Source organism: Esox lucius, chromosome 16 (assembly GCF_011004845.1).
Source record: "Esox lucius isolate fEsoLuc1 chromosome 16, fEsoLuc1.pri, whole genome shotgun sequence".
NCBI classification, from domain to species: domain Eukaryota; kingdom Metazoa; phylum Chordata; class Actinopteri; order Esociformes; family Esocidae; genus Esox; species Esox lucius.
In genome coordinates this window covers 27,689,403-27,711,850 of record NC_047584.1, presented here as the reverse complement: position 1 = coordinate 27,711,850, position 22,448 = coordinate 27,689,403, and the positions used below count along the sequence as shown (strand labels likewise).

General features: G+C 46.1%; 1 protein-coding gene across 2 annotated transcripts in view; it reads left to right on the top strand.

Annotated features, from left to right (window-relative positions):
• The window catches only part of col4a1 (collagen, type IV, alpha 1), a 48,895-nt gene that overhangs the window by 5,826 nt on the left and 20,621 nt on the right, over positions 1 to 22,448 (top strand). Inside the window, exons 1-5 of one of the 2 annotated variants that reach the window (XM_010880394.4) lie at positions 7,892 to 8,003; positions 17,745 to 17,804; positions 20,704 to 20,793; positions 22,121 to 22,165; positions 22,317 to 22,361. In XM_010880394.4, the coding sequence (XP_010878696.2) occupies positions 20,737 to 20,793; positions 22,121 to 22,165; positions 22,317 to 22,361 (147 nt within the window). In that variant the 5' untranslated portion in view covers positions 7,892 to 8,003; positions 17,745 to 17,804; positions 20,704 to 20,736. Of the gene's footprint in view, positions 1 to 7,891; positions 8,004 to 17,744; positions 17,805 to 20,703; positions 20,794 to 22,120; positions 22,166 to 22,316; positions 22,362 to 22,448 lie in introns of those variants that run through there. The other variant, XM_010880393.5, reaches the window with a different exon arrangement.

Genomic DNA, 22,448 nt, shown 5'->3' with positions numbered 1-22,448 from the left:
GTGTGTGTGTCAGACAGATGGATGTTTGAACTGGCCTAAAAGGGGAACTTTTGCTTAGCTTGTGTCTTGTCTCTAAAATAACCCAGGACATCTCCATGGCAACAATAAAAATCACATTGGTCATGAGCCATCTCTATTTTTGTTATAAGAGACTTTTGTTCTCTCTCTCCTGACTTGCCCTCATTTTTAGACTTATGTTGTACTCGTGTTCTCTTGTAAATAAACATTCATCAAGTGTTCCAGATAAACCAATCTTACTCTTCTCTGTTTTAGCCGGTTAGTGAATGACTGGCTGATCTATGGTATGTTGTGTATTTGTGGATGACATTTCGTAAGTCTTTAACCTGTCCGACATTAGGGTAATGTAACCTTTTACAAAATCTTTTACTTGTATAATGTTATACTATCTAGGCAATGTGCAAGTAAGGGCTAGTGATATTTCCTTGTTGCCTTGAACTGTCCCAAACTTTTAGTCAGATTCACAAACTTATAGAAATATCCCCATACTGTAAACGATTGGTAATAGAATCTTTAGGAGCTCCCCCACATCAATTTCACTGTGGGAGAGAGAAAAAACTCTGTTCCAGTTGGTCAGTTGATAGATGTTCTGATGTCTTTTTTGCAATCTGTCCTTTCAACGTGAGGGTTCGTAAAGCCTCTCGGGTCGGAAATGACTGGAACCTCAGACACGTTTTGGTGGCCTGGGCTTCCGAACAGCTGCGTAGTATGCATTGTTTTTCTTAATTGTTTTTACAGCTGTTTCTGTCTGTGGCGCTCGTGGAATATAGAAGGACGAGGTGCGTAACGTCACGTGCAAGCACACACAGACACACGTGTAGCTAGGCCGCAGGGTCACCCGAGACAATGAGCTCATGGCGGTGGCACAGGGTTAGCGTTCAGGGAGAGACGGTCAAAGGTGGTCTCTCTGACTTCCTCTCACCCCTACCCCCACCCACCCTGTGGGAGACGTTTCCCCGGCTTGGTTCCCTTACCTTCCAGAAGCCTGGAAGTCTCTCAGTACAATCCAGCAGAATAATTGGTGTGTTCAGTCGGCCATTAGGTGTGTGTGAGAATCAGACATTTAATCAATCCATCACTCAAATGTATTTACAAAGCCCTTTTTATATCAGCAGTTGTCACAAAGTGCTTTTACAAAACAGCCGGCCTTAAACCCCAAGGAGCAAACAATTTCAGTGGCTAGGAAAAACTCCCTAAGAAGGCCGGAATGACCCAGGATCAGAGGGGTGACCAGTCCTCTTCTGGCTGTGCCGGGTGAACATATTAAGAGTACAAATTGTAATAATTAATAAATGTATATGGGCTGAGTCCAGAGTCTATTTAAACTTAGTCCAGGTCAGAAGCATGACCAGATGGACAAGGACAGGGACTACACGGGGGAGGGGGAGGTGTCAGCACAGTGGCAGCTGAAATTGTCAGGTATCGTCTTGATCTGCAACACAACCAGGAGGACTTTGGACAGGGACAGCAATGGGTCTTTCAAGCCAGGTACTCCTCAGGTGTGGGCCAGGACCTCATTTCCTCCTAAGTTTAAAACGGCAGGATACAGTAAATCTTTTAAAAATGCATTCCTTAGATCTACAAGGATTTATAGTGGAGAAGGAGAACTGACCCTACTCCCCCAGCACAATAATATAGCAGCGTAAGACCTTGGGACTAAGACAGGGGGGTCCGGTGACACTGTGGCCCTACCTGGGGGAGGCCCCGGACAGGGCCCAACAGGCAGGAAATCCATCCACCCACATTGCCAAGCATCAACCAAAGTGACACCCACCAACTGCAACCACCCTGAATGAGGCCCGAGTATTGCCAGCAGCATTCAGCCCAATTGCACAAGTGTGCAACAGAGAGACAACAACAAGCCAGTACCTCCACCCCTGAATGGCATTGGAGGGAGGGCATCCCGGTGGCGACGAGAGCCCACCTGGCAAGACAGCAAGGGTGGACAGAAACAAGCCTTTCTGGTCACCTTCACCCCCCTGGGCCAGACTACACTTAATCATAGACCATGCTGTAGAGATGAGTCTTTAGTAGACACTTGAAAGTTTGCACTGAGTTTGCATTTCTAACCCTAACTGGCAAATCATGCCACAGTAGTGGAGCTCTATGAGAGAAGGCCCTGCCTCCGGCTGTTTAGAAATTCTAGGTACAGTTAAAAGGCCTGCATCTTGCGATCTAACATGCAGCCATCACAGTGAGATCTGTTTCTTGGGTCCTAAAACGAGCATTTCTGTTTTTCTTGAGTTAAAAGCAAAATCTTCTCTGTCATCCACTTCCTAATATCTGAAATGCATGCTTCCAAAGCAGCTAATTTAGGGGCGTCTCCATGCTTCATTGAAATATATAACTGTGTGTCATCAGCATAACAGTGAAAATTGACATTGTGATTCCAGATTACATCACCCAGAGGCAGCATATATAGTGAGAACAATAATGGGCCCAGAACCGAGCCTTGAGGAACACCAAAACATACCTTTGATTTGTCAGAGGATATGCCATCCACACATACGAACTGATATCTTTCAGATAAATAAGATTTAAACCAGGCTAGAACATGTCCACGCAGCCCAATATGGGTTTCCAGTCTCTCTAAGAGAAGGGAGTGATCAATAGTGTCAAAAGCAGCACTAACAGGACGGATGCGGAATCTTTGTCTGAGGCCATAAGAAGGTCATTAGTTACCTTCACAAGTGCAGTCTCAGCGCTATTTTAAGTTCCCTTCTGCATCAGACACGGGGGAGATAAACATCTATGGGCATGTATGCTTGACTGAGCATAAGGGTGACACCTCTTGGATGGGATAAATCTTCAAGTTTACAGTTCAAGTAGAAGGAAGACCTGAACTCTGACGTCTTTGTAGCAAACCACAAGGCTGTTAAAATGTAGACACTGAAGTGATGCCGATGGAGATTGTGAACTGCATACAGGGCCAAGGGTGTTCAACTGCTCGTGTTGATGTGGACCTGATGTTATCAGGCGGATGTGGATGTTTTAAAAAGTAGAAAGGAGCAAGATTTTTTGCTGGTCCTGACAATTAAATTCAAGTAAAACAAGTAAAATTCGTCTTCTTCATTTCTTCTACATACAGGCTATAGGATATGAAGGAGACTGTTACCTGTTTAATGGTCTGTTAGTGTGGTTTTCAGTCTTCCACCATCCCTCTCTCTTCACCCCCACCCACTTGCTCCCTCCTAACCCTCCCCCACATCACCCATGCCACTTCACACTGTCAAGGAACAGATGCTACATTCGTTTATCTCCACCTTGACCTCCTTTGTTGCGCTGGCTCTCTTATGACTGTCGCATGCAGGAAACAACCAAAGTGCGTCGTACTGTATGACAGTATATTTAATGTATGTCTCAATCTCTGGAACATCAGTAGTCCTAGGTAGTAGACAGGTAGTATTGTCCTTTACTCAGCCACAGACAGGTAGTATTGTCCTTTCCTGAGCCACGGACAGGTAGTATTGTCCTTTACTGAGCCACAGACAGGTAGTATTGTCCTTTACTGAGTCACAGACAGGTAGTATTGTCCTTTACTGAGTCACAGACAGGTAGTATTGTCCTTTCCTGAGCCACGGACAGGTAGTATTGTCCTTTCCTGAGCCACGGACAGGTAGTATTGTCCTTTACTGAGCCACAGACAGGTAGTATTGTCCTTTACTGAGTCACAGACAGGTAGTATTGTCCTTTCCTGAGCCACAAACGGGTAGTATTATCTTTTACTGAGTCACAGACTGGAAGTATTGTCCTTAACTGAAAGTATCGAGACTGGAAGAATTGTCCTTTACTGTGTGGAGACAGATGTGGCATTTGAACTGATTACAGATCAGTGTAACTTGTTACTCTGGTAAGGAGCAGACCAGAGGACAGTGGTGGCCATCAACCGTGGGGCTGGGTAATGGGGGACTATACACATGGGGGTACAGCATGTTCTGCCTGATAAAGACAAACAGGAACTGGGCGTTCTGACCCGTAGATAACCATCAAAGGGAGTCAGGAAAAGTGGCTCGTATGCTAATTCTTTTTTCATGGTAATCAGCTGGGCTGTTTAGTAGAGAGGGTCTGGGGGGTCTCGGAGCGATGAAAGGATTACATGAAGTTATCAGATTGAACACACGCTCCGCTTATAACCCAACCCTTCCAAATTGCATTGGTGCAAGGGGCTGCCAGTTGGGCACCCAGGGTGTATTTCTCCAACCCGTTTTCTGTCCCCCCACTCTCAGTCTGTTGTCATCCCTGTGGATGTTCCTCAGCTTCAAGACCGCTTTAAGGTTTTGTTATTGCTGGATTTTGTTATGTAGTCCCTGTCACATGTCACTGATAACGGCATCAGGGAAATGCCATCCATGGTCACAATTAACTCTTTTCTTACATGAACAGAAGAGCCCCTTGGGTGTTTGGGATGGGAAATGGAACAGTGTATACACACATACACGGGCATGCACACCCACACGCACGCACGCGCGCACGCACACAAGCACACACACACGCACACACATATACACAGACACACACACACACACCCTGCCGCGCATACACACAATCTGCTCATTAGTTTGTTCCCCAGTTTCTCCCTAAATACCTTGTTGGCTTCAGTGCGGTTCTGTGTTTGTCTTTCAATTGATCTTCCAGACGGTTCCTTAGAGGCGTGTTTGGGCTCTGGTGGTTTCTCGGCCCGTTCCGGTCAATTGCAAGGATTAAAAAAAATATGCCTTAATGATGTTCTCATATTACCCTCTTTAGCAATACAAGATACGCTCTGCTGAAGCCGGAAGTCTCATGAATTGGATGCATATTTTTACGGTCAAATCCCTCCAGACTCCACATCCCACACACTGGCTCATGTCTGTAGTCCAGGTGGAGCTAACAGCACGGAACGGTTGTCACTGACCTCATTCTGGTGTGATGAGTGAAAGTAAACATGAGTATTAGCCTGACATCACCTCCAGGCACCACAGGCCGACCTGAATACACGTCCTGCTCCTTCCTGTCGGGGAGATTGGATACTTCCTGTCTGGTTCAAAACACATTTTTGCTCCACTTCTAGCTGAAATTGAGAGATGGGGAAAGGAGAGACTGAGAAACATGTTGTGGTCGTATAAGAGGAAGGTGTGGAAACAGTCAGGACTAGTGATTATTTGGTCTAGGGGTTCCCCGACAGACACACATGCCCCAGTTTTATCACATTCCAGAGCTTTCTGAGAGGAAAGTGAAGCAGACCCAGCCCCTTCTCCTCTTTGTCAGCTTAAAAGCCAAGGAAAGGGAGGCTTCCTTTTTCCATTAGTCCACATTCTCCGTTCCACTGCACAGGAGTGTAGATTCACACAGGCAGACAGGCCAGAGACACAGCTTCTCCAGAGCCTGTGTTAACTCACAGAGAGAGGCACTGTGGTTCTTTCTTAGATTTTTCTCTCCCTTTTCTGAAAACCCTGTTTGTTCATAGAGCGACACAGCATACGTCAGGAATACTGCTGTTCCCCTCAAGCACCCCCCCATGCTCCTTAGACTCCCTCACAAGACGAGGTGAGGAAGACCTATATCACCTTTACATCTCCACACTATACATAGAATATTCCCAAGCAAGAAAATAAACATTGAATTTGAGTATACTTGGAAGATGTGTACAGCTATCGTGTTTAATGTGCACCTTATTCGCATTTGATTTTAAGTACATTCAATGAATTAATACTTTGAGGATCCTTTCATATAATTTTTTTTATAAATATTCTGCTGGTAGGCCTTATAGGGATGTGTCTAATGAACAGTGGAAAATAACACTATAGATCACACACGGATGAAGATGATGAAGATGAGGAAGATGAAGATCAACCACACTTTGGCACCAAGTTCTGATGTAAATAAGGCCTTTTTGTATTTTTGTCCGGCTCTCTTTGACAACTCCCCAGTATTTTCCCGAAGGTAGTGAAACAGTGAATGGGATGATGGGGCGTCTGCGGCTGAGAGTCTCGCCGGGGATGAAGGCGCGTGACCGCGGATGAAGGCGCGTCAGCACGTAGGCCTCTCCTAAATGTACTGGTGTTTAATGGGTCACACGGACCCCACCACCAGGGTTTGGGAACACAACACTCTGAGAACGGAAAGGACCAAAGATGGGAACACAGAAGGGTTTAACTCCATCATGTTCTCCCGTCTCATTTCTTTATGGGAACAGTGTGTGTAGATTGACGTGCTTTGCATTTCTGTGGGATGGTTGAAGAATGTTTTCTTTCACTGTGGGACAATACCCGCCCAAAAGTAGTGTTACGTGCAAACAGGCCTCTATACTGCGCACACGCACGCACACATACACACACAAACACACACACACACACACACACACAGCTTCAGCATTCTGTCTGCGGACTAATCCTAGGTTTTTTCTAGTTGTCACTGGGCAGACTGTCTCTGTTACAATGTTCCCTGTTATGTGTTCTTTAGTTGTCTCTGAATAGACTGTCTCTGTTACAGTGTTACCTGTTATGTGTTCTTTAGTTGTCTCTGAACAGACTGTCTCTGTTAGTGTTCCCTGTTATGTGTTCTTTAGTTGTCTCTGAACAGACTGTCTCTGTTAGTGTTCCCTGTTATGTGTTCTTTAGTTGTCTCTGAACAGACTGTCTCTGTTACAGTGTCTCTCTGTGTTTCTCTCTGTTAATGTCTCTCTGTCAGTGTCTCTCTGTGTTTCTCTCTGTTAATGTCTCTCTGTCAGTGTCTCTCTGTGTTTCTCTCTGTTAATGTCTCTCTGTCAGTGTCTCTCTGTGTTTCTCTCTGTTAATGTCTCTCTGTCAGTGTCTCTCTGTGTTTCTCTCTGTTAATGTCTCTCTGTCAGTGTCTCTCTGTGTTTCTCTCTGTTAATGTCTCCCTGTCAGTGTCTCTCTGTGTTTCTCTCTGTTAATGTCTCTCTGTCAGTGTCTCTCTGTGTTTCTCTCTGTTAATGTCTCTCTGTCAGTGTCTCTCTGTGTTTCTCTCTGTTAATGTCTCTCTGTCAGTGTCTCTCTGTGTTTCTCTCTGTTAATGTCTCTCTGTCAGTGTCTCTCTGTGTTTCTCTCTGTTAATGTCTCTCTGTCAGTGTCTCTCTGTGTTTCTCTCTGTTAATGTCTCTCTGTCAGTGTCTCTCTGTGTTTCTCTCTGTTAATGTCTCTCTGTCAGTGTCTCTCTGTGTTTCTCTCTGTTAATGTCTCTCTGTGTCTGCCGCTGTCAGTCTCTCTCTCTCTCTCTCTCTCTCTCTCTCTCTCTCTATTTCAAAGTCTCTGTCTCTTTAATGTTATTTGGGGTTTTCATTGTACTCTGGCAACCTTTCCGCCCCTGTCTTTTTAAGTCACATTTTCAAGAACTTTATTGGCATTGTAAATGTTTGTTAATTTAAGTGAAAATGGAAAATTAAGAAAGATACAATTAAATAAATAACAGGAACCGCGGGTCTGTTTCCACCTCTTTTTGTGGTCAGTATGCACAGTCTTTATTCTCTGTCTTCTGCCAATGCCCAGGCTTCCAAAGTTTGCACATAGTCAAGCTTTGAGTCAGTCACAGTGGTCAGGAATTCTGTTTTAGGGCGATGCAGCAATCCAATTTGCTTTGGGTTTTTGGCCGATTGTTTCCAGTGTGTCAGAGAGTGCTTTTTTTTTTTTTCCTCAGGATTTCATTGGATCTAACGGTGTTGTTCTCCCTGGGTTCTGTTGGGTCTGTTTGTGGTTGTGGACATAACAGCGCTACATTTGGTAGAAACCCTAACAAAGGCTGACATGATACATTGGGGAAGCTTGAACCTTAAACATGGTCCGTGACAAGGGAGAACAGGTGCTGGCAATAATTAACCAAAACAGGTGTCCGTGAGGGAGAGAGGGCGTTGGATTCGCTGGCACGGCAGGTTGCCAGAACGTGACAGTCTCACTCAACTCAATCTTCTGGGTTACAAGTAGAGTCCATGTAGGAGACGTGTATCTGCATTAATTGAATCTGACGCTGTGCTCTAATTTCACTGGCCCGTAAGTACGTGTGTCTTCAGTCAGGAAATACTATGTCAAAACAGCTTATCCTTGCAATTGCTGCCACTGAATTCAGTAGAGTAAGCCAAATGTTAAGCTCAGAGGTATCCAGTGTTGGTTACCACAGCATAGCTGTGTGTGTTTGTGTTTCTGTGTGTGTCTGTGTCTGTGTGTGTGTGTAACCACTATAAACCATAGGCCATATTTGGCTACAGCGCGTCACATTAATTCACTGTTCAAATGTATGAGGAATGCTGTCCTCTCTGTCTTTCAAAGTTATTCAATTACTACAGTTAAGCAATCAGGGTACAATCTGTCTCATAGAGTAGTGGTCACCAACCTTTTCAAGCCTACGATCACATCCCAAGTCCAAATCTAAACCAAGATCTACCACCTGCAAAAAATTATGAAAAAACAAGGCCACAATGTAGTTTGACATTCTTTGTTTCCTATTAGTCACTACGAAGGACAGGGGCACCTATAAATGATTGCAGTAACAATACCAGGAGCCCACATTTGGACTTGCTCCTCTTTTGTTGGTTCCTCTGATACTCCTCCTGGTTTTGATCCGTAACCAGTACAATAAAGCATTTGGGAACAGAGGGAGTCCAAACAAATTCCCCACACTACCCCAATTTTCTTTATATTCCATCTTAATCAGACTTCAAACCTCTAAGGACGCCTGTCGTGGAACCATCCGATTGCCCCCACCAAGCGTGCCTTGGTGTTTGAGGGAGAAATGTTCCTGACTGGCAACACAAGATTCCTCCCAAGAAAACAACATTCATTCTATTTTAGTGTGTCTGTGTTTACTTTGGTTTATGTATTTGTGTGTGTTCGTGTGTGTGTTTATATACACTGTGTGTATGTCTGTGTGTGTGTGTGTGTGTGTGTGTGTGTGTGTGTATATATGTGTGCGTGTTTGTGTGTGTGTGTGTGTGCTGGTGTGTGTTGCAGAAAGGCACACTCTCCCAGAGCTTGTGGATTAGCAGTGTGGTCCATTAATTTGCTGACCACTTAATATTTGATCCTGGCAACGTCGGGGCGTTGTGGTATAAGCAGGACAATTACAGGGTGACACACACACACACACACACACACACGCCGACGAGGAATGACGCTGACAATGATTAGTGGAGAGGTCAGAGTTCACAATGAAGAGGGTCATCGGAGTTGAGACGAGACACTCAGTCCCCGGGCCTCAGCCCATCTTCTGGATGAGATGTACCGTTCACAGCATGAATACATCAGTGGCCAGTCTGAACCAACTGGGTGATGTCATCATATCATCTCTGTGGAAGGGTTCTGTCACCTTGTAGAATCCATGACCTGAAGAATTCAGCCGGTTCTGGAGGCAAAGGGGTCCAACCCAGTAATTGATGGGTGTACCTTATAAACAGTGTGTGTGTGTGTGTGTGTGTGTGTGTGTGTGTGTGTGTGTGTGTGTGTGTGTGTGTGTGTGTGTGTGCCGGTAAATAGGTATAGAATTGTGTTGGTGTGTTTCATTCCTTAAGGTCTTCTTAGTGAGGGTTTTGTCAGCTAGTGTTCAGTAGTCACTTCTCAATGAAGTCTAATGTTTTTAAATGGACTATTTTCACCTGACTCATTTCTCTCTCTCTCTCTCTGTATAAGTGTGTGTTATAGGATAAGGTCCTGATGTGGTCGACCCCAGGCATCTGGCAAACATATGAGAATCACGCCTGGTTTTTGTATTCTCACACACTCACATGCTGATGACTGCATCGTGTTTAAATGGCATGAGACAGGCCAAAAGGCCTAAGAATTTCTCTAAAACTATTTTACCATTTTCGTCTTTAGGGAATCTGGTCATTTGGCATGTGAGAATTCCTGGGTCTGCTAATGATTTGTGTGTGTGTTTTGATGTATGTTTGTGTGTTTATATGTGTACTTCTACTGCTCCCCTGGTTTATGTCTTAGCCAGACAAATGTTTAAAAGCCAGTGGCCATGTCAGTGACATTTTACATGTTAGCCTTTCTGTCCACGGCGTTCTCGTCTTTTAACATTATTTTCTTTTCTGTAGTCATGTGGCTAAACCACGTACCTGTTTTGTCTTTGCTCAGGGTAATTTACAGCATAGTTATAGCTCTGGCTCCCTCTGTGTGTGTGTGTGTGTGTGTGTGTTTGTATTGATCTTTAATCCTGGTCAACATGTTATTTAGCCCTGTGATGTAGGTCATTAACCCTGGTCAACATGTTACTCAACCCTGTGATGTAGGTCATTAATCCTGGTCAACATGTTACTCAACCCTGTGATGTAGGTCATTAATCCTGGTCAACATGTTACCCAGCCCTGTGATGTAGGTCATTAATCCTGGTCAACATGTTACCCAGCCCTGTGATGTAGGTCATTAATCCTGGTCAACATGTTACCCAGCCCTGTGATGTAGGTCATTAATCCTGGTCAACATGTTACCCAGCCCTGTGATGTAGGTCATTAATCCTGGTCAAAATGTTACCCAGCCCTGTGATGTAGGTCATTAATCCTGGTCAACATGTTACCCAGCCCAGTGATGTAGGTCTCCTCTATTTTTCTTTGTGTTTTATTGGAGGAGAAAAAACAGCCTCTGCACACCTAAGCCAACCACAAGCATACGACACACAGACACACACACACAGACACACTGTTTACAGGATCAGTAGCACTAGCCAGTAGCCTTGTCTTCCAAGTAAGGAAGTGAGATTCTCTTGCACTCTCCACTTGTTTCCTAACCGCCCCTCCTCTTTCCCCTCTCTCCTTGCCCAAGCTCCTGAGAAGGCCAGGAATGTGGGGCTGCATAGCTCAGCCCAGTGCAGCCAGTTAGAGTGGGTAGAGGGAACACGGTCGATTTGTGCTGGTTGTTTGGTTAATGTATGATCAATGTGGACCATATGGTCAGTGTGTTCGGTCCAGCATTTCTCCTCCCAGCCTGTGTACGGTTGGTGGTTGTGGTTTCTGACGGAGTGGTCGCGGGGCTGATGGATTGGGTCCAGTTGTAGTCACTTGAATGATGTAGGTTGGTTGTGGTCATGTCACTCGATGAAACATCAACCACAACGGGAAACCACACAGAAAGTGAGACTTCTGTCATGGACTTTACATTACACATTAAAAATTCTGTAATCCACACTAATCAGTATGTTTCCAAAATGGTTGGATTGCTGAGTTTTTCTCTGGCACAATGGCATATCTCATCCCACTATGATATTTTTATTGAGGGTGGGGGGTTGTCAGAGCACAGTCTTTGAATGTTGGGTTCAGACAGAATAAAGGTGTTGATTGTTGTCAAGAGACGTGGGCCAAAGTCAGCACGCTTGAAACTGGTTGCCTCAATGACCTCACAGTGTCCAGGACACACACACACACACTCACAGATGCGCACACGCACCCAAATGCCTGAGCATGAAACTATGTGGTGTGTTTGAAGGTGTGTGTGGTGTGTGTGTGTGTGTGTGGTGCATCTCTGTGTGTAACACCAGACCACCTGTGCACTCCACTGTGTGGTTAGTAGAGTACAGTGGACCTTTAAAAGTGTTGGGAATCTGGGTCTTTAACATACAGAAAGCGATGTGCTCCATTCCCTTAACAAGCTTGTTTGGCCGCGTGGGTCGGCCGGCCTAATTAGCCCTGGCATACGATGAGGACATGGAGACTTTTATGGATTAGAGCTACCCAGAGTGTCACCGTATGGAAGCCATGGTCTGTGGTTTAACGCCATCACTGACACTTTATGGGCCAGCTGCCATCAGTGTAATGGGCCAGCCTAGCCCACACTCTGGTTATATGCTAATTTAACTCTTATTCTTTAGGATGGCATTAGGATTTGGTGGTAATTATACTTGACCAAGTAACTGGACACTGTGGACTGTGTAGAGGCTGACTCTAATACAGCAGCAGATGTGGTTGACAGTATTGATTTGTCACACATGATGACAGAGCAGATGTGCTGCTCAAGCTCTTTTTTTTGTTCTTTTTTTATATAAAAAAAAAAATACCTGAAACAGACGACTGGATGATGATGAGTTATCACAGCGGAGGTCCGGGCACACATATGACTGACATGGGTGCAGTTCTTTTGTGACTTGGGTGCAGTTCTTTTGTGACATGGGTGCAGTAATTTTTTCTATCTTCTTGTTCCCACTGATCTGACAGGACTTGATCGACGGGTGATATCAGACTATTGATTTACTCTCTCCAGCCCCACCCAATGGCAGACTGAATGTCTCCTACCTATAGTCTCCCATCAAAGTCAATGGGATCATTTTACTCTATAAAGGAGTCCATTTTGAGAAACACAGCAAGGCACCTCTCTGGCACAGAGACCACAGAAGAGCCGTCTTTACTATTAGAAGGTGCCACACTTATATTCAGAATTGTAGGAAAAGCCTTTAGATCTAATTAGAACGCATCACTCTGGGTGTCAGCTGGTCTACCCCCAGTGCCTGCTGGGTAAACAAACCACCGAGTTGCGTACCTGCTGTCATTAGCCTCCCAATACAGAGTCTTTAGCTCATCGGGCTAATCTGGTGATAATCATGGTACGACGAGAGGCCGTGGGTTCAAACACAGTGGAAGCTGGCGCTGCCTACTTAACCCTGACAATACTGCAGCTGAAACCACAGTGGGTGCACAGAATACCTCAGAGAGCCCGCGGTTATCGCCACGGTTTCCCCTTCAGCGATATCCATTTCTGTGGGGAAGGCTGCAAGGAAGAGCCCCCTCCTCTGACCTCCATTTCCCTTCCATACTTTGGGAGGTAACAGGAGAGAGGGGGTAAAAGAGAAGGAGAGAGTGAGTTAACATTTGGGCTGTTGGTCTGTGAGCTGCCGTATTCTGAAGATGACCAGACATGACTTTGGAAGGAAGGCTTTTGTTTTAGTTTCTGCTAACAACAACAATAATAAGTATTCTTCCACACTCTGGCTGATAAGGGCAGACGAGATTAAGATGCCCTGAGGCATTCCCCTTTCACTGCAACTTCCTGAGTTCACTTCTAATGACTTTGATTTAAGTTGGACACTTAGGTAATTCTTTCATTCATTGGTTGGACTGACTTCCTTTTCCGCCAATTCAGTATGCTGACTAATGGTCGTGATGGTTGGACTGGAAAGGATGGCAAAACAAGGGACATTTGACCATGTGTAATTTTTGTTGGTCCCTGTGAGCAAAAGGGTTATTTTAAACCACGGCATTTGGTCCATGTTAAAAGTTAGTGTGTTTGGGGTTAAGGTTTGTGTGTGTGTGTGTGTGTGTGTGTGGGTGTGAGAAAGTAGAGAGTGGCTTTAGGTCACTGAACGAGGGATACATTGTTCACACTAAGTGGGTGAGGTCACCCTGGATACCTTTGGGGTTGTAGGCTACTTCAATTGATGGCAGGCTACCAGGGGAATGTTGTGGTGTTCCACATATGTGTGAGCTCCAAATGGAGTCGGCGGACATTGGACAGACACCCATCTGACCTATAGGTCAGAAATGCAGGTGTTGGTGAAAGCCCCGCCTCCACCCCCCACCCCCCCTTTCACCCCCCCCCCCCCCTTCACCACACGTGTGTACTTGACGGTCACGACGGAAGCGGAAAGTGTGAGTTGGTCGAACTGCGGCGTCAAATGTGTGTTACAGGTTTGTTTCTGCCCCCTTCTGGAGAACATGAAGTACTGCACTTTAAACTCAGCCCCCCCTCCCAATGTCAGCCGTTATAAGCCAGGGCCGTAGCCAACGTGGGTAAAGGCGGGTATGATTCACGGGGCCCATGGCTTGGCGGGGCCCACTGATCATAATCATGTCAGTGTGGTCTATAAGTAAGGGGGCCCGGGCATGTATCTTTCCAAGGGGTCCCGGGTTCCTGCCCATGGCCCTCAGTTTGCTACACTGACGCAAACTGAGGAATGACGTTGCCTTTTCAATAAAGAAGCACCACGGTCGCCCACCATTTTGTTTGGACTCTTTTCATAGTGTTGTAAACTGTGTTTTGTTGACCAGATCAAAGCATTTTCCACTGCTTCTTAGCAGCAGGAGACTGGAGGCAGAGGGCTGATTCACACTGTGTGCATGGTGAAGGTCAGATTAATACAGAGGAATGTCACAGTGATGGGAAACCAGTGTTTTTTGGTTTTAGGACTTTGGGGAAAGTCCTGTTGCTAGGAGAGGGTATAAAGACCTTTATTTCTCTGTCTGTCTCTTTGTCTATCAGTCTCTGTCTTTCTGTCTGTATCTCTTTTCTGTGTCTCTCAGGCTCTCTATCGCCTTGTCTGTCTCTGTCCGTCTGTCTCTCTGTCTCTGTCTGTCTGAGTGTCTGTCTGTCTCTGTTTTCTTCTTGCAAGGCCTCTACAGTAACTGAGTTAGGGCTGCTCTTCAGAGAATCAGTCTTCCAGGATTGTCAAGCTATCTTTAGGTCGTCTTGATAAGAGGCACACAGTCTGTCGGACTTCTAATTTGGCAGTGATCACTGGGAATTGATGATGTCACACAAAGGTGATTTGAAATGTAGGCGTTTGATGTCCGTTGGTCATTGTCTGCATCGATGAAGTCAGATGTCCCTCATAACGCTGGTGTGTAAGGTCAAATAGGGTCAACACGGTCAAATAGGGTCAACACGGTCAAATAGGGTCAGCAAGGTGGATGACCAAGTTGTGGTCTGTGCATCAAGGCTTTGTAAAGAATTGCCATTCAGTTTAGCCCATTTCTATGTGAACATCCTACTGGAGCTCCACATCTCTGTCTGGACCCTGACCGTCTGTCTCCATACATTATCCAACATTATCATCTGAAATTGTTCTGTAATTGTGCCTCACTTTAACCCTCCATTTAATTTAATGACTTAATATGGACGTCAGATCCCCTGATTTCACTCCATCTCATCACAGCCTGAAGCCTTCAAATCTATAACGTAAATATTACTCACGGGTCTCTCCCCTCCCCTCCCACTCTCTCTCATTTCGGCTTTCCTCTCTCCTTTAATCCGTCTCCTCTCTCTTCTTCTGTCCTTTCTTCTGTCCTCCGCTCGCCTCTCTTCAGTCTCTCTCCTCCCTCTTCTCAGTATGGTGACATTGGATTGACCAACGATGTGATCAGACCAACCCGATAGGGGACATCAAGGTGTGCTGGGTGCTTGGGGTTGAGCCTTCTGGGACAGAGCCTCTAGATATTTTTACCGCCAGTGTCCTATCATCTCCTTCACCCTATACATGCTCTCTCACTCTTCGCTCGGTTAATCGGTTCCTCTCGCCCGTTTTCCCCCCGTTCCCTTTCGGGTTTCCCCGCTCTGTCTGTCTTTTCCCTCCTCTCTTACAGCCCTGAGATGCTATCTGTCTGTCTCTAAACAGCGGTGTCCATGGATGGGCCGGAGATTAAACACTCACAAACAAACACTTACGTCCACAATTATTCACACACACACACGCACACACACACACACTGCATGCACGTAAACACTTGCAAGTCTTCCGGCAAACATATCCGTACAATGGCCTTTAAACGTAAACAGATTTGACAAGCAGACACAAGCAGAAGAAGGATGGACATCAGTGCTTACGCAGACTGTTGCAGTGTTTATTTAACCTACTACCTGAATGAGTCATTGTGTTTAGTCCTGGATTCTCCTTTCGGGCTTGTTTCCTCTGATGTCTGCTTGGAGTCTGGACTCTGTTCAGAATCCGTTGGATATGTTTAGGATTGTCTGATTTGTCTTGGAGAATGCAACTGTTTGTTCCATGAAGTCGGAAGCCACAGGCATCCTCCCCTCTGTCTGGTACCTCCGTCTGGTATCGCCATCTGGTACATCCATCTAGTACTTTTTTCTGGTACCCCCATCTGGTGCCTCCACCTGGTACCTCCGCCTGGCACTACGTACAGAGAAACTGTGACACCAACACGCACGCGAACACAAAGCACACAACCGTAGAGGTGTTTTTTACATTCTACTGCTTTTTGCTATCACTGATATTTAATATATCCCCCTCTAGACCTATAGTAGGTCTGAGAATCTACGTGGTAATTGCCATTTACAGCAAGATCCCCATTTCACAGAGGACCAGAAACTGGATCCGACCCAGGCTCTTCTTGGCAGAACAGGTCATTAACTACAAGCCTGTTTTGTATGGATGCCAGTTTAGTCTTTCGGCCATCTTGTCCATCTGGTGTTTTGGTTTAGGCAGATGCGCATCTGACTGAGGAAAACCAAACAGGACACATCAAAGACACTTCCTTCCCTTTGATGTGCTGTCAGAAAGAGCATGTTGTCGTAGGAGAGCGGGTGAAAGGCTACACACACCGGCCCAGAGTGCCAAAATGTGCCGGAGCTAACAAACATTCTGTGCACGTGCACACCCTCACAAGAAGATATTTCCTTCTCATGCGTGTCTTATTGTGTCCTGTGTTAGGGACGTCTCAGTCGTGGGCTTCCAGGAATGTGGGAACATGGAGAAGTTGTGTCTAACCGGAGCATGGAGGGAGGGAGATGGGTGAGGTAGTGGGTGAGGTAGAGAGCGTGAAATAGAAAAAGATAGAGGAGGGTTGGGAGAATAATCCCTAGCTTGATTTGAATCTGCGTCTGGTTTCTCTGTGAAAACAGCGGTTGATGTGCGGTTTTCATCCATGCCGGAACTAACAGCCGTGGCGATTGGTGGAAAGGACGCCAGGAAGGTCCAGTGCCTGAGAAGCGTATTGGCTACTGGTGAGAGTCAGTCATAATGAGAACCACATGTAGTTAGTTTCTACAGGCAGTAATCACTTCCCTCTCCTCGTCTCGGTTATGACATCAATCACGACCATGTTTTAATGGACCCGTTCTAGTAAAAACACTTGACAGACAGCGAGGCAAAAAAGGGAGGGAGGGAGATTAATATAAATAAAAGGAGGGAAAGAGGTTTGCAAGCTACATGTGTGCTGTGAAAGCATGTGGGCCTGGTGAGGAGGAAGACGGTAGGACCAGAGGAGTGGAGATCCAGGCCAGTTGTAGTTGGAAGCCTGGGGTTTCATACCTACTCTTGGGTTCCCAGGGTTCTCAATGTCAGTACCACCCACATACTGATCCACTTATCATGGAGCAGAGGCAACGTGTGTGTGTGTGTAGTGTGTGTGTGTGTGTGCGCGTGAATTCGTCTGTGCGTGTGTGTGTGACTTGTCTACAGTATAAACCCAGTCTTAATCTATAGACTCCACCCTGCCTGACAGCACTCTGGCATGAGGTCTCTCACATGAGCAAAGCAACAGCTGGTAATGGAGAGGGAGGATGTTCTCAGGCTCTAGTGCAGTGTTGCCCAATCTGGATCCTGGAGGACAGAAACCCTTTTGGGTTTTTGGGGATTTCCATCTGCTGGTTTATTGTACTCATCTGATGTCCCAGTTCTGAATGGGTCCCTGATTAGGCGAGGATGAGAACTGAAGTGTTTGGCTGTTCATGAGAGAAATTAGGCAGCCCTGCTCTGGTCCTTGGCTGGAGGAGGGAGGAGAGAGGAGACAGTAGTAACAACAGTGGGTAGCTAGGCTGTCATGTTGGTTACCAGCTCCTGGCAGGGTTTCTGCAGTAGCGCTGCCACTTCAGCCTGTGTGTGTGTGTGTCATGTGAGCTTTCTGTAGCTTGCTGTAGACATGGGTAGGAGAGCGTTGGAGATTTAAGCTGGCGGAGGTTGTACTGCCCTCTAGTGGTGTAAAATGACAGATCTCCGGTTGTCCACTGATCAGTTGGAGTGCAAAGTGGACTGATTACTGATCTCATTCTCTCTGTTTCTCTCACTCTCTGTAGGGTTGCACTGATTCATCATGTGGAGGAAAATGTGACTGCAGCGGTGTCAAAGGAGCAAAGGTGAACTATCCATCACATCACTTCCTCTGTGCCTACCTGTTTCACATTGCTCATATTTCCTTCATACTGCCACTTTCACCGAACCCTCAACCCACGCTAGAAAACACAGATTCTAGAACGCCTGAGCATTCCAGAATCCCGGTCTGGCCCAGAGGGGCGGGACTCTCAGGACGAGGCCAGAGGACATTGTTTCATATCAAATGAGTGCGAGGATTCCAGCTGCGCTGGCCGAGGGATGTGCGTCGAATGACCTGATCTGACCTTTTTGGGCCTGGCATTCCCTGTGGGTTCAGGCGTAGGGTTTCCAGGCACTTATCCCAGTGAGACACTGTGGTCCTGTGTGAAAATGAGGAGGAGTGGCGCGCCAACATGGAGCTGGGATCAGGGTGGAGATAGACTGGAATCAGGCGGAATTAGAGCATGTCCAGACACACAGCAGGGCCGAACCCCCACCGCGCCTAACGGAACCCCCACCGCACCCAGCGGAACCCCCACCGCACCTAACAGGCACACGCCAGACCGAACAGCCGCTCTGGCACCGTTGAAAGAGTGAGGCGCTGTGACAGTAAAATTGTGGCTGAAAGTTGATTAGATCTCCACCCAGGGCTTCTAATCTCAGAAAAACAAGGACACAGTCCAATGTCCATTCATGGGAGGACCGCAAAATCGCCAAGGCACTGCAGCTCCTGAATGTGTGCTTCTCATAACACCGCCTGTCAACATCGACATATTATTCATCCTGTCTGAGTAGCGTTTATCTCCAGAGATGAGTCACTGTTTCCCAAACAGTAGCCAGACAGAGACACTCCATGGGGGACTAGAGGAGCTGTCCTCCACTTTTTTACTGACTGACTGGCTGTTCTTGGTGAAGTAATGCGTCTCACCTCAGTCCCTGTTGAAAGGCCTAGCAAACCCCCTGCTGTTTCACTGTGAAAGTATGATAGGTACCATTACTGAGTGAGGATATCACTTCCTGCCCCCCCACCATGGGAATTATGTTACCCTGGTAACATGCCCTTGTCCTGACTCCCATGGCCTAGAATTTTCAACCCCTTGTGAGCATTAGGAATGGAGGGATGTGGGAGATGTTATGGAAAGAGAAACAAAAATGAGGCCTCGTTTTCCCTCTCTGTTTCATCTCACTGTAGGCCTTTTAGAATGTAGTTCAATAGGTCAGAGCAGTCCACCCTGATCTGAGAACGGATTCTACCACCATCTGGTGGCCAATGGAGGGAACACGCAGAAACCGATCAGCCATAATATAATGACCACTGACAGATCAAGTGAATAATCTTGTTATCATGGCACCTGTCAGTGGGTGGGATGTATTAAGCAGCAAGTGAACATTCTGTCCTCAAAGTTGATGTGTTAGAAGCAGGAAAAATGGGCAAGCGTTAAGGATCTGGGCGACTTTGACAAGGGCCAAATTGTGATGGTTAGACGACTGGGTCAGAGCATCTACAAAACTGCAGGCCTTGTGGGGTGTTCCTGGTCTGCAGTGGTCAGTACCTATCAAAAGTGGTCTAACGAAGGAATAGCGGGGAACCGGTGACAGGGTCATGGGCGGCCAAGGCTCATTGATGATCTACTGTAGCATATATTGCTGAACAGTGAATGCTGGTACTGATAGAAAGGTGTCAGTGCATCTAAGTTTGTTGCTTATGGGGCTGCGTAGCCGCAGACCAATCAGGGTGCCCGTGCTGACCCCTGTCCACTGCCAAAAGCGCTTGTAATGGGCACGTTAGCATCAGAACTGGACCATGAAGCAATAGAAGAAGGTGGCCTGGTCTGATGGATCACGTTTCCTTTTACATCACCTGGATGGCCTGGGTGCGTGTGGGTCGCTTACCTGGAGATCACATGACACCGGGATGCACTATGGGAAAGAAGCAAGCCGGCGGAGGCGGTGTGATGCTTTGGGCAATGTTCTGCTGGGAAACCTTGAGTCCTGCCATTCATGTGGATGTTACTTTAACATGTACCACCTACCTGAGCATTGTTGCAGACCATGTGCACCCTTTCATGGCAACGGTATCCCCTGATGGCATTGGCCTCTTTCAGCAGGATAATGTGCCCTGCCACAAAGCAAAAATAGTTCAGGAATTGTTTGAGGAACACAACAACAAGTTCAAGGTGTTGACTTGGCTTTCAAACTCCCCAGATCTCAATCCAATCGAGAATCTGTGGGATGTGCTTGACAAACAAGTCCAATCCATGGAGGCCCCACCTCGCAACTTACAGGACTTAAAAGATCTGCTGCTAACGTCTTGGTGCCAGATACCACAGCACACCTTCTAGTGGAGTCCATGCCTCAACGGGTCAGGGCTGTTTTGGTGGCAAAAGTGGGACCTACACAATGTTAGGCAGGTGTTCATAATGTTTTGTCTGATCGGTGTATACTGCTATGCTCAATAATCCTTTCAAATTATTACAAAAGCATTGCAAGAAAATCTTAGCATCTAGATGCTCCCGTTCACTTCATACTGTCTGTGAGGAACTAGGTTACAGTGTGGAAAATCTGTGGTGTCATTTGCCTAGAGAGTTCTCACTCAGATTTCATTTTCATTTCCCTGAACTAAACCTTTACAGTATATAAATAATGTATTTGAAATGTTTTCATTTAATTTGAATGTCATAAGTCATTATTAAATCAACAAAATATGTTTACCAAAATCCCAAAATGTAACTACAGTTTAACCATTAACTCTGTTTGCTCTATCTGTCTCTAATTACACAAAGCAGATTTGAACACACTAGGCTGGCACATATCTAGGATCAGCCTGCCCTACCAGAACTTTCAACTAAAACATTGATGACAAAACACGACACAAAACTCCCTCCATAAAAGCGCCCAGGGCAACTTCCTCCATACGTATAACCCTTTTCATGTCTCCTGCAGGGTGAGCGGGGGTTTCCTGGTCTCCAAGGGAACATGGGGTTCCCTGGCATGCAGGGCCACGAAGGACCCCCGGGACCCATGGGGCCCAAGGTAAGTGACACCCCAGGGTTTGTGTACAGTCAGGATGGAGGCACACCACCTTCATCTAAACCTGGAGACAGGAAATGTGTCCTCAGTCCTGGAGGGGAGCCGCCCATGAACGGTGAAGCCGACCAATCGGCTTGCTGATGATTCTCAATAAACTGTCCGACCCGACACAATGCTATTTCTGTGAGGTACAAATCAACCGCGGACATTCAGTTTTTTTCTGTAGGGAAGGGCACACAAACATCTACTGCACTCGACACAGACAGTAATCACGAGAAGACTGTGTGGAAGCTGTACTCTAAGTTATTGCTAGGCCTTAGTGTAACCTTTGACATGGTGATTGGATTCAGATCTGTCTATCTAAGAGGACACATGAGGGCAGGTTCTTTAATGCAAGCTTTTCTCATTTTAAACACGTGATGTGACCTGTACGAGGGAGCTGCCTTGGCCGGTCCTGCTGTTTTCTGTTTTTACAATGACCTGCTGCTCCTCGTTAACAGAGCCTGTGTGTTTGTGTATTCGGAGGATTGGACATGATACGTGTCAGACACACTGAACAACAGGGTGGGTCAGTATTAAATTCATCGCCAAAACGGAAAGCATTGGATTTGGTCAGAATTGTCCCTGGGCTTCAAGACCACAGCTGGATCTGATAATGAATGATGTACAAAATATTTTACAGACTAAATTACTTTCCTTAGGTTTTCAATAGCCTTAACCTACGCTCGTTTTGCAGTAAGGGGGTCAGTGGGGACTTTCCGAACATTTCCCCCATGGCATCTTTCCCCTCCATTAACCTGGTTTCCGTATGTGTGCTGTGGGTCTTTCCACAAGAAAACATGTTATACAGTCTTATATAGAACTGTGATTGCACATGTTGATCTGGTTTTCATCTCAGATTTACACCTTAATAAGTGCTTTTTTCCATCATTTGGATAGACTAAAATGAACAGCTTTGTGAGTGAAAAGTACTCGGCCCTTCCTTGATGGGACCAGATGCACAGATAGATCAGTAGAATTATTGTTTCTGATGGCATGTCTCAATGAAAAAGAAACGTGTTTGCGTTATTAAAGCCCAAGGAAAATAACTCTGTTCTCAGCGTCCAAAATAAGCTAGCAGTGTTATTAAAACATCGTTTTAGCCACAGCTAATAGGGGATCCTAATAAAACACTAATCACATCCCTTTCAATTGTCTCCTGGCAACCACAAACCCGTCCTGGATTATCACAATGTGATTTACCATGCCTACGATTGTTTATTGTCTTTTATATCACACTGCGTCCACTCCAAGTCAGGTTGTTTCACTACAGTGTCACTTCTGTTCTCAGGGAGACATAGGTGAGCCAGGAACTCCCGGGATGAAAGGAGCTCGTGTGAGTACAGCAGCATGTCCTTACTGTGGCTGATGCCTTGTTTTGACCACCTTGAAATGACTGCACTATGTGATTCTGCCTTCTTGTTGGAATCAAACTACATGTGAATCTGCTGAATTGATTTTGTGCGGAATTATGTGATGCCTTCCAGGGACCCAACGGGTTAGCAGGCTTCCCAGGAAATCCAGGCCTTCCGGTATGTTCTCACACCTCTGGACACAGACCTTCCTCCTACATTATCATTGTACTGCTGGAGGATCTTTCCCCTCTTATATACATTATT